Consider the following 13,110-nt stretch of genomic DNA (forward strand, 5'->3'; position numbering starts at 1 on the left):
CAATCCCCGAATTTTCCATAGTTTGCCCAAAAGAAAATCAGATCCTTCAAAATTATCATGAAAAATGACGTTAACAAAATTTAACAGTTTGTATTCCGTGTTAAAGTTCATGTATTTACGAGCGTAAATTTTTGGGAAGATTTCAGAAAACTCAATTTCCTTTCAGGGAACTTTGGACACACACCCCAAAAATCAGGGATTTTGAGAGCATAGCATATATGTCTTATAACACTGTGCCTGTTGTATTATCCCAGCCAAGACTAAAATTTCTAAGATTCGAGGAAATGAAGAAAGATACCGAATAATTTTCTCAGAGGTCATGGAGCAACAACAAGAAAAAATGAAACTTTGCAAATTCCTTTACTAAATTGATTGGTTTCCATTATTATACTCAAAACAGAATAGATACCTATTTACCGCTTCATGTCAAGACAAATAGCATTTAATGAAACCTGAAATCATTCCTCATATCCACTTTCACATGGAGTAGCTCCATTAAAACCTACAATCTTCACGACAAATATTACTACCTCATAAACAAAGGTTATGGCTTGCAAAGAAAGATAGGGACAATTTATCTTTTTAGAGAAAACCACACTTTTCGTGCAAAGGGTTAAAAATCTTAAGTAAGTCTTTAATTTAAATAGGTCAGTCTGCAATAAGAAATTGAAAATTCAACTTGCCAAAGAGCCTATCGAATGATAGGCTTAATAAAACTGTAATATATATCTGTTCTGTGAATAACAGAGAAAAAAAGTTGCAACCTTCCCCCAAATGTCCAAATCCCTTTACTCCCACCTCCCACTCCAAAAAAAAAGAATTTTTGAAATTCCAATTCGAAATTACGCATAAAAATCGTCACCCCCCATTAGGGGAGTGAATGAAACCTCCAAAAAATGAAAACCTCCACTGGCCGGATGACTGAAAACACGCACTATAAAGGGATATCATCGCTTGCCCTTAAGCAAAAGAAAAAATGTATACTCACAAACGAGTTGACACGAGTATCCAAAAATCAACTGACAGATCTGACCTACATTGTCAGACGTAGGGGGTGTGATCTACACTGTCAGAGGAAATTACCCGCTGTATGGCATCGCGTCATATTTTTCAGATTTTCGCCAAAGTTATGAATTGTTACATAGTATTTTTCAAAACAATGAAAATAAGTATAAACAGAATAGGGCCATACTACCATGCTGTTTCAAACACATATTGCCAGACCCAAAACCAAAGGGCGCATCTGACATTGTCATAATTTTACAGAAGAGGGAAGAGCCTTTCCTTGGGAACATTTTTTTGTCCAAGGGTTCAAACAATAAAAACAAAAGATTTAAGACAACATTTGAGCAGGATGCACAGAAAAATGTTGCGTTATGTTGCGTATCGGCTACCAATTTTCTATGAAGTAACTTGCTTCTAGAACAATAAATAAAAATCTATTATAGGAGTATTGTAAATTCACAATTTCCGAATAATTTTCAATAGAAGTGTCGATCACATCCATTCGTTTTGGATTCAATGCTACCAATTCAATTTCAACGCTTTTCTTGTTTTTTTTTTTCTTTTTTTTTTACCAAAAACAAGGATGTTCATCTTGAATAGAAGAGTGACAACAAAAAAATACTATCAAACATGGATTCCAAGGAGGTAAAACAACGGTAGCTTTGGTGTTAGTCGGTCCAAGCATGTCATAATATCACATTATTTCTATACTATACTAAATTATAGGTTTAAGCAAATGTTTTACAAGGTACCCAAATCCCTGAAGTCCTTACAACTTCAGTTTTACAAGTGGATCTTAGGACTTTACCACACTTTCCACTCATTAGCTCTAAAGCGAGATGTAAAGCTGATATCTCTTATAAATAAAAGGAACATCCATCGAGCGAGAAGGGCAAAAATCGCTACACTCTTGACTTTCTCATTAAAAGAATTTACACCAAATTTTCCTAAAGATGATTTTTCGAAATTATCTCTTCCAAAAGTCTATGTCTTGTAGTGCGTTTCAAAATCAGAGCAATAACTTATCCGACCTATCCCACCTCACCTGAAAATAACAATTCTATGCGTTTACCCTCCCGAAAATACCCCCATGGTAAATATTCCCCCGCAGAAAATACCCTAAGAGGTACAAAAAAAAACTTAATATCAAAATGTGAAGTTGATATCTACTCGCTTACGATTTCTGGCAATATTTCTGGTATACGCTGTTATTATGAAAGTAAATAGCAACGTTAAACCTATAAATGAGCAAAATTTATTCCATGTTGGAGAAGGACTGCCTCTTCCTCATCCATATCTCCACCTCATGGTCGCAGAAACTTTGGAGGGTGCTCATTAGACCAATAATTGACAGTTCAAACCCTTTTTTATAAGTCGAAAGTGATAAGAGACCAACCAACCACGTGGGGGGATATTTCCCAGGAGAGTATTTTACGAGGGAGATCTTTCCTCTGGGTTATTCTCCCAAAGGGGGGATTTTCCGGGGGGTGAAAACCGGCCACCAAAAATAACCCCTAATAGATAGGCATTAACAAGTGCTTATCAATCCAACTGTTAGCAGAAAGAGTTTGTATAGCCACTGTGGACATATCAAAAGGAAGAAATTAAACAAAACTGCTTACAGACGGGGGAATGTCGCGCATGGTCACTTCCAGTACTTTTTGTGGCTGCTACAACGGCTGATACTTCATTTCCATCATTCAGTTTGACAATTAGAATATCTTCATACAAAGGTCCACACGGGTCTCTCTCAATGGCTACCTTCTTTTCATTCTCATTAGAAGGATCCACACCCAATTTTCGCAGGAGTTCATCGGTATAACGGCATTTGAAATCTCTTGAGAACACTATACGAAACAAAACAATAATTTTATGACTTAAATAAATGTCAATCTAATTTTAATTATTTAAAAATTATATACAAACATCCAGGGAATTGGAAATTTCATAATTAGAAGTCCAGCTTCTGCTCCTCGTGTTACGTTTCATTACTACAAGCACTGAGCGTGTTAATTGTTAAGACACAACTACCATTTCATCGTATCAAAACTGCTTTTTAGACGTTTCTTTTGTTTACATCCAGCTTTTATATTCAGGAAATTGGAGACTTTGCTCGATTTCGGCATGAACCAGACGTGTTAATTAACAAGACTTGACTATCATCTAATATCGTTGATATTTTTTTTATTTAATTTTTTACACGTAAACTTTATATTTAGAGAATCAGGGATATAATAAACCTGGAACTCCAGTTTCTGTGCCTCGAATTAAGATCGATTCCAGCATGAGCCAAACTTCTTAATTAACAAGACTTTACTAATCACCAAAATTTTCATCTTTTTACATCTAGTTTTACATTGGCATTTCATATTTAGGGATATCACAGAACTTGAAAGCACGGTCTCTGCTCATCGTGTTCCATTTAATTGTAGCGAGTGTCGAACGTGTTAACTAATAAAAAAAAGGCAAAAAGTATGGCACTGGTCTTTACAGTCCCTGTAGTGCAGATCTCCGTTTCTTGGCCTTCTTTAGCCAGTAGGTCCAATAAGAGGGTGGGGGCCTATACTTTCACCCACCCTTCCTGTTTACCTTCCCTAATTTCTCCAGGTACCCATTTGGAGCTGGGTCATCCAAGCTTAGAGGTAAGCTTACAGAGTCACACCACACACCCTAGTTCTAAGCCAAATGATTAGCGACAATAGGACTCGAATCCCAATCCTAAACAACACAGCTGTTTCTTAATAAAATCAAATAACATTAATAAAACCTGAATAACATTTGACCATTTAAAAATAGTCTTTGTTTAACATTTTATTCTTTTACCTTCAGGGTTTTTATTTAGGAAATTAGAGATTTTACAAAACTAAAAGCTCGGTTTCTACTCCTCATCTTACGTTCGACTGAACGTGGACTGAACGTGCTAAACTGACAAAACCTGATTATCATGTACCCGTCTAACTTTTTTTACGTTTCATTTTTAAACAATAACTTTTTTACATTCAGGGAATTAGAAATAATACAAAAACTTAGAAGCAGAGTTTCTACTCCTCGCGTTATGTACGATTGTACGAGTATCTTCATATAAAGGTCCACATGGATATCTCAAAAGCTACCCTTTTTTTTATTTTCGTTAGAAGAATCTAAATCCAAATTCTGAAGGAGCTCATCTGTATAAAGATATTTGAAATCTCTCAAGAATGCTACCTGAAATAAATAATAACAATTCTGATTGAAACAAAATTCGCTTCATCATCATAAAAAAAAACAGCAAATAGCTTTAGCAGCAATTTATCATAAGCAGTCCGTCTTCATTTACTACTACGCTGTTATGGGCTAAAAGCAGCAATAAGCAGGTAGGTATACGTTCATTTCAACCAAAGAATTACTAAAATTGTACTACAATCAACATTATGCTGCTCAGTTTAGGGACCTAAAATGCCTCTGTTAAGCAGCGAAACAACAACACGTTAATGATAACTTATTCATTCAAGATCAAAGAAATACGCAAAAAAGGAAAAAACATACAAGAACAGACGAAAAACTATGCAGTCTCTAAACAGTCATCGCTCATCTTAAAAAAAAAGAAAAAGAGGGATAAATTTTAACCATCATAATTTACAGATTATTCAAAAAATACATTTTTATTCTTTCTTTGAATAACATAAGGTTTTCAGTCCACCTAACACTCTCTGGGATTGAGTTCCAAATATCAGCACCTACATGTTTAACCATAAATCCAGATCGCGTTGTATGCCTGATTTCACTGGTCAACTGTTCAAAGTTCCTAGTAGAATAATCGTGATAATTTGAATTACATCGATAAAAACTTCTAAAACACTGAGGAGAGAATCCATTTAAAACCTGGTATGCAAAAACTAAAATCTGTTGAGGCTTAATACAGTCAATATTTAAAATATCTAAATCTCTAAAGCAATCTTTAGTACTGCCACACGCAAGATACTCACCCAAATTTCTAATTGCTTTATTCTGCATAACCTGGACCCTTTTCACATGACTAAAAAATTGCTTGCACACAATGAACAACCATACACTAAATAAGGATGAACAATTGAATACTAAACTGCTTTCAGAACATGCAGAGGAAAAAAATTATGAAATCTTATGTTTAACTTTATGGACGAAATGAGTTGTCAAATTTGACTAACTAGTTGTTGTTTTTTCCTCTGTTCAACACAACATCACTAAAGGAAAATTTGGCACTACCTTAAAAACTTAATAATTTGAAAACTACAAAAGAGAAAACTTCCGAAAACCACAGGTTTTGGGTATGAATATACATGCATCCAGAGGGCAAGAAATATAATTGTTTTTATGTCCTTGATACTTTAATAGAAAGAGGACCTAACGAAATTACGACGAGGCAGCTTGGATAATTTCTGCTTAGCCAAATTGTGTGTCAAGTTGACACACCTAGAAAGTTAGTTGCCATGTCATATAGATTTTAACCTGAAGATCATCTAACATTTATATATCTTCTTCATCAAGACGGAATTTGATCAAAATGTCATTCTGTCAAATGACATTTTGTCATGTCATATTTGATCAAAATGCTCCTATTTGCAAAAATGTGGAATTTTGTATTTTTTGCTTGAAGAAAGACCATTTTTTTCAGGGGTTATCGTTTCGACCCAGTGGTCCTATAATATGCCGACCAGACGGTTTCAACAGGTTAATGTTGAAACAAGGGTTTTTTTTTCTATTAAAGACTTTCTGATTCTTACCGCCAGTATTTCCTAGTGGAAGAAATGAAGCTGTGAAAATACTCAGATATACATTTCAAGTTATAAAAGAAGTGGCTTGAAGCTTTGTGGATCCTATGTTGTGAAACCAAAATCTGTCTTTGAAATGGATTAAATTCCGTCTGATCAAATTCCTGTTTGATCGGATTGAAACGGTTAATTTTAACCTATTAACACAAAACTCGAGTTAATCAAACACTATATTTGCACTTAATTATAGACGCAAAGAAATTAATTTTAGGCTAGTGTCAAAAACCCAAAGAGGGTGCGTTTTAGGCTAAAATGTACCTGGTACAACCCTTCAGATAAACGCCAAGGGCGGGGGGGAGCTCTTCTTATCTTTTCAGCAGAAAAGCATTTATTGAAATTTGGAAAGGATAGTTAGGGTCATTGATGGTAAAAAAAAAAATACTGCAGAAGCTCCGTAGCCTTAGCTAAAATATAAATAAAAAATGCAAGTTTATTCAACTGAATTTAAACAGCAACATTAAAACTTAAAATGAGCAGAAATTATACTGTATATGAGGGGGACTGCACCTTCCTCAACCCTTTTTATTTTACGCTAAGTCTTAAGGCTCTTTGAAAATACATCTCATTCAAAATCAACGGCTCTTTTGTTTAACTGGTCTTTCCTGAACAATCAGGACAAATAATCAAACATTGGCATAAAGAGCGAGGGCTGAGGACGTGGCAGCTCCCCTCATATACAGAGTAATTTCTGTTCGTTTCAAGTATTAATCTAATTTTGCTCATTAAATTCAGTTGACAAAACTTGTTTTTTCAATTTGATTTCTGGCTGTTTAGATAATCATTCCAGGAAATCCCCTCACCCCCCCCCCTCTCCGTGAAACATTTAAACTGTAAAATTCACCCGGAACATACCTTACCCACGGAAAATCCCCCCCCTATCCACAGAAAATAATCCCACAAAATTTCGCGATATTTCCCAACAACAAATCCTATATGTGAACAATATGCACAATTTCCGTAACTTACAGCCCTTTCTCCAGGGACTATGGAGGTTCATATCGTCACAAAAAGCAGTTATCACATCTTTCGACTGTGCTACATTAAATAGAAATATTAAAATTTTCATTGGAAGTCTTTGGAGAAAATGGGGGTGGGAGGGAGGCTAGGTGCCTTCCGATGTTTTTGGTCACTTAAAAAGGTGTCTAAAACTTTTTATTTTCGTTCAAATGATCTATCTCCCGATCTTCTAGTACGATTTCGTCAATACGGTCACCCTTGGGAAGAAAAAAAAAACACTTGTATCAGTCATTTTTCCTCTGCCAAAAAAATATAGAAAATTCCAATTTTTTGCATATAGGACCTTGAAACGTCTACAGTAGAATTCTCTGATATTGTGAATCTGACGGTGTGACTTTTGTTAAGATGACAACATATTTATGGTGCTACCCCCCCCCCTCCCAGTTCCAAAAATCAGGCAACTTTTCTCAGGCTCGTGGCTCTTTACGGGTAACATTAGACTTGATGCACTTTATGTACTTGGAATCAGAATAAAAAGCCAATTCTTTTGACACATCTATTGTTATTGAAATTCCACTTTTCAGGGCCAAGTCGTTCCTTACCACAAACTGTTTTGTTATTTTTGAAAAAGGAATCAATGACATGGTCACTTTTTCATTTGAAAAATTTAAAGATTTCTTAACAGTAAAATTAAAACTGTTCCTAGAACACAAATTCCACCAAACACCAACTATACTTGATGCTTCAACCTACATAATTGAAGGAGGGGGGAGGATTTTTATGCCCAAAATTAAAGTGTTTTAAAAGCACTTCTTTTATTTGAAATCAAATGGTGTTTACCTATTCCCCAAATGACAAATTTTCGGGTATTCAATAATGCTTTATTGGTGCTTCCAGTTGTAATATTAGGGAAAGATAAACAAAGAGATTAATTTATTTCGCTTGGAGCTGATTCATTAGAATATGAGAAGACTAAGCACATTTTCACAGCAATGGAAATATTAATTTTTAATGGTCTCCTGTATCTACTCGTATTAAACAAGATACAGTGATAATACCAAAAGGATATTGATCATGTAACCTCTTGCTTAATCCTAGAGATATTTATTAGACCAAAGACAAGAGCTGATCCGTTAGCAAGCAGGTTCATGATCGCGAATCTTTGGGGGGAGGGGGGAGGGTCAACGACACGGGATCTAAACTTGTGAAAACTCTAAAAAAAAGGAAAATAATAGAATAAAATCCCCGTTTTATTAACAAGCTCCCCGGGACCGAGTAGGAGAGTTTGCTTAATTGTGAATTTAACAGTACAAATATAATTCTCTTTACAAGTAGAGTAGTAGTAACTTGATAGAAAATTAAATTTTAATTTCAAAAATAAAGAGATATTGAATTGCCTTCAACTAATTCAATTCAACGTGAGAATACGTAACGATTATTGAACAAGTAATATTTTAACATATCTTAGGAACTTCCATCGGATCAAAGATTGGAATTGGGCATTCCGCAACAGGTAGGTGGGCCTTTTAAGGGGGGAAGGGGGTACTTTGACAGAATGAGAGCTAAATTCGTCAACACTCTGGAAACAGGTAAATTAAAGGATAATCTTTTATCTTATCAGCACAATCCCCTGCCACATTGTAAGACTTCCTAAACAGAAAAACTTACATTTCAAATATAGGCACAATTGTCACAATTCAATTCAGACACAAGACTCAGCCGATATTATTGCAAAGCGACGCTAATATCTTAGCGATAAAATGTGGTGATACCGCATTTATAAACATCTATTTCCCATGTAATAAAAAGACTGTGCAGTGATTGTCTAGTTTTTCACAAGCATATAATCGCCTACGAACACTACTTAGCGACCTTTCAAAACAAAATACCAAATGGGTTCTCGCCGGCGACATGAACACTGACTTATTATCTAATTCTGACCGATCTGAAATCTTTCTCGATCCACTACCCGGAGGATTCCATCTTGCTGATAAAGATCTTCTATTTACTTATATTCATAATCGTGGTGGTCTTATTTCCAACCTTGATCATGTAATTGTGTTAGATTCAACTCTACTTCGATCAATAGTTCATGTGGACGACTCTAAAATCGACGACGATCATTTACCAATCACTTGCCAACTATCTTACTCCATGGCGAGCTCTGTGCAACGTAACTGCCCCAAGTGGTTCTCAAAGTTAAATTGTGACTTCGTTTCTCATTATAAAAATATTTTGCTTTCATTTAATATTAATCTCCAAAATCATTTTACAAAGCTTGTCAACTCAATCCTCCCAATTCGTATCAACCAATCTCAAGTGTTATCGGTGGAATCTGGTGTTATACTCCGAGCTCTTAAGAAAGTGAATAAGTCTGAGTCTCTCGATAGTTATGGTCTTTGCTTCAAGTTTTTTGCTTATGATTGTCCTGAACTGCTGAAGCATTTGCAGTTATTGTTCCAGATGTGTTTGGCACAGTCCGTTGTGCCAGATAGTTTTTTGTCCGGTTGTATATCTCCCATACTCAAGAGGGGTAAGGACCCCAGTGCTTGCTCTAATTACCGTCCTATCACTGTGTCTTGTTTTGTTATTAAGCTATTTGAATATGTACTGCTACCGGCCATTAACTCCAAGTGCAATTTTACACCCTTCCAGCTTGGTTTTAGAAAAGGTAGGGGCTGCGTTCAAGCTCACCATATTGTGGGTCGGCCAATGAAACAAGCTGTTGCTCAAAAAAGTCCCCTGTATTGTTTGACTGTTGACATATCTAGTGATTTTGACAATGTAATTCATTCAAATGCTTTGTTTTCTCTAGCAGCTTCAGGTGTTTAACCTTTCTATTGTTTCCGAGCTTGAGTATTGGTATGCTAATTTTTCAGTTAGGGTGAAGTGGAATGGTACTGTAGGGGAGTATATTCCTGTTAAAAAAGGCGTTAGGTAAGGTGCCGTGTTATCACCGAGCATATTTAAATGTGTTTAGCTTCAACCGTAAATTTTTTTACAATGATAATCTTGGCATTAGTCACGTTGCATATGCTGATGATGTTCTGCTTCTTAGCCGGACAAAACATAGTCTAATTACCAACTTTTACCGGCTTTCAGTCGCATTATCCACAGTAGGCCTTTCAGTTAATGCCTCCAAATGTGAGTTTTTGTGTTTTGGGAGTCCTCCACCAGCATCACCTCTTTGTTTGGGTTCTTCAACTATACCATGTTCAGCAAGTATTAAATGGTTGCCTCTCTCTTTTTCCACGTCACTTTTGTCTACTTGCTCCACTATTACGTCCAGCGTGCTGAAAATTATGCGGGTTAGATACGCGAAAATCTCACCAAATCGTGGTTGGTATAACCGAAAAGGACTATGCAGTCTTTATTCTAGTTTTTATGCCCCTGCTGTTTTTTATCTTTCTGGTTTCGCTTTCCTCCTTCGCAAGAAGGATACAAAGAAAATACGCTCAGGATATTTTAAGTATTGCAAGTATTTGCTGCGTCTGCCTCGGTGGTATCGGAATCATACAGTCGTTTCTAAATTTGACATCGTTGATGCGCCTTCGCGACTGAAACATTTATCTAAAGATATATCTCTTAAAACTCGGCAAATGATTGGTGTTTTTGGCCCTCTTTGGCCATTTTTTGAATTGAGGTAATTTATTTATGTTGTATGTTGTTATGCTGCTATGTTATTTATGTTTTTATGTTTTTTGTCTTGTTTTTTCTTTTTTTTGTGTGTCTACTCCACAGTTTAATGTATGTGATGTTATAAATAAATTACTATTATTATCTTTTAAAATAAGTTGTGTTAATTTAAAAAAAAGATTCAATTTTGCTTTTGATAATTCAGAAATACACCCTGCATCTAGTCATATTCAAGAGGGTAGCGACAAAAACCAAGATTTATTAAACGTATTACCTCTAACCTATCCTAAGAACTTGCATCGAAACAGACATCGGAATTGGTTAGTCCGGAAACTTTTTGGGGTTTTGACGGAAAGAGTGTTAAATTCGTCAAAACCCTAAAAACAAATAAATTACAGGACAAAATGCCAATCTTATCAGCAGATTCCCCTCCCAGGCCCAGTGAAATATTTTTGCTAACAGAGAAACTTACGTTACAGTTATGATTATCCTTTAAAATATGGTTCTATCAATTTAAAACATAACTTAATTGGACTTACAGTGATTAACAGGTAAACCTGCATCTACTCCAACTCAAAAGTATGGCTATAATTGCTAAGGGTATTTGAACATGTAACCTCTAATATATCCTAGGAACTTCCATCGGACCAAAGATCAGAATTGGTCATTTCACAACTAGTACATCAGCCTGAAAGTGTTTTAGAGGTTTTGGCGGAACTGGAGTTAAATTCGTCAGAACTCTATAAATAGGTAAATTAGGGAATATATTCCTTGTTTTAACAGCAAAATCCCCGGGGTCTGGTACAAGATTTATTTTTTGCGAAAAAAATAAAAGATTGTTTTTTTCTTTAACTTGATACCAGCAAAAACTTCCGTATTGAATTTAATTTTGCCTTCAGTAATTACAAAACAACTGTGTACCTACTCAAGCTAAAACAGAATATTGATGACAACTCAAACTTATGGAACATGCAATCCCAAATGTTTCCAAGGAATTTGCTAAAAGTCCCTGAGTCCCAGGGACTAGTCTAAGACTAGTGAACTGTTCAGAACTTCAATCTTCTAAGGCCAAACTCAAAACTCATAGGACCAGTTCAAAACGCTTAGTTTGTAGACTGTAACTAAAACTCCTTGATACAAGCTAAAAATTTTAGCTTTAGGTGGCTAAAGGCCTATTCACAATGAAATTTGCCAATATTAAAATTCAATCGGTCCCGAAACCTGGTATTAGCTAATGCTAGTGATCAATTTTAATAATTGCCATGGACAACTTAAACCCTGAAGTAAAAATCGCTGACGCAGATATTTTTTCTCTGTATGGATAAGCCTCGAGTATTAGTCAATAGTGTAGAGCTAGGAATTTGATGCCGATGATGAAATAATGTGAAAGCGTCTCCATATTAATCCAAACAAGAAGAAGAAGAAGATTGGCTCTACCTTAGCTAAGATCAAACAGATTGTACTTCAGTTTTGACTCATTCAGTTCGGTACACTAGCTAAATCTCTACGGTAAATGGGTTTTGTCTCAGCTAATTTCCAAATACAGCGCTAGCTCAAACTCTGTTACACTAAAATCTCATTATGAATGGGCCAAGTCTGAACTCCTAGAGACTTTTTCAAAGTTCCTAACTCCTAGGACATAGCTAAAAATCTCAAGGGACTTTGTCCCTTGAGAACTGGAGACATCCAGAACTGACAATTTTCACTCTTATTATTGCATATTACTATAAGTATATCTCCAGCTCTTGACAGATGTCAGATGACTTATTCAAAGACAAGATAATGCATAAGAACTCCGAGTATCGACGGACAAGAAAAAAAGTTAGGCCCTTTTTCTTACGAGCAACAAATTTAAAAGATAATTTTTGAAACCTCATTGGGCTGCCATAATATAAAGAAAGAACAACTAGCGAACAAGAATATTGTTTGCTAGTATCTGTTGATGCCTAATTCTTTTTTCTTTTTTTTTTTTTTCTTTTTTGCAAATCGTGGATATTAGCGAATAACTCGCTTTATGGTTGTTAGGTACTTAGTTTTAATCCTTATAACTTGTACCTTTTATTGAATTTTATTTATCTTTTTTTTGCTTTTTCATCGGTTTTCTTTCCACATCGACTTTGCAGGGGTTTTTTGGGGAGGGGGGGGGGGGGGTCCTTCGGCATTTTGATTGAATACATTATTTTTTTTTAGAGGCGGTTGTCCTCTCGAAATATTCGCTTGATTTCTTTTTTCATTACTCTCGTTTGGCCTTAAAAAAGCCTCCATTTTTGATCGTTTTCTTTCTTTATACAAAAAATTTAGGTTATTCATCCTCAACACTTCGGTGAGGAGCAAGCTTATTTATATTACAGGAAAGTCGATGCCTGAGGACTAAATTTTTTAAGCCAAAACTTCATAATTTTCGAGCGTTTTTACATGTTTTTCATACATGTTCCCGGAAGGGAGGAAGGGATCAATGTGTTACGGGCACGGCAGAGTCTGACACAGATGACGCTTTTTATTATAATAAAATGTATGGTAAAGGTTTAGAATAGCGGCTCTCCAGAAAACAGATGTATTTTAGACTGCTTATTTTATGCTCTTATTTATGGTCAACGTTGCATTTGTAACAATTTACCAATAAAACTTGTTGGGTTCTCAGTCTTCACTCTTAAAATGGATTTTTGGAGGCATATACAAAGAGACAATTCTCGATATCATTTATTCTAGACAATCGCTTATA

General features: G+C 35.5%; 2 protein-coding genes across 3 annotated transcripts in view; one reads left to right on the forward strand and one right to left on the reverse strand.

Moving 5' to 3' along the window:
- LOC136029464 (DNA-directed RNA polymerases I and III subunit RPAC1-like) overlaps nucleotides 1-13,110 on the reverse strand; it is a 120,995-nt gene that overhangs the window by 58,722 nt on the left and 49,163 nt on the right. Inside the window, exon 6 of the mRNA XM_065707884.1 lies at nucleotides 2,628-2,852. Coding sequence (XP_065563956.1) covers nucleotides 2,628-2,852 — 225 coding nt within the window. The remainder of the gene's footprint in view (nucleotides 1-2,627; nucleotides 2,853-13,110) is intronic.
- The window catches only part of LOC136029465 (maleylacetoacetate isomerase-like), a 127,734-nt gene continuing 124,966 nt past the window's right edge, over nucleotides 10,343-13,110 (forward strand). For both annotated transcript variants that reach the window (XR_010618053.1, XM_065707885.1), the window contains exon 1: nucleotides 10,343-10,347. The gene's annotated coding sequence lies outside the window, so the exon portion shown is untranslated. The remainder of the gene's footprint in view (nucleotides 10,348-13,110) is intronic.

The sequence above is a fragment of the Artemia franciscana genome, chromosome 7 (assembly GCF_032884065.1).
Source record: "Artemia franciscana chromosome 7, ASM3288406v1, whole genome shotgun sequence".
Lineage (NCBI taxonomy): Eukaryota > Metazoa > Arthropoda > Branchiopoda > Anostraca > Artemiidae > Artemia > Artemia franciscana.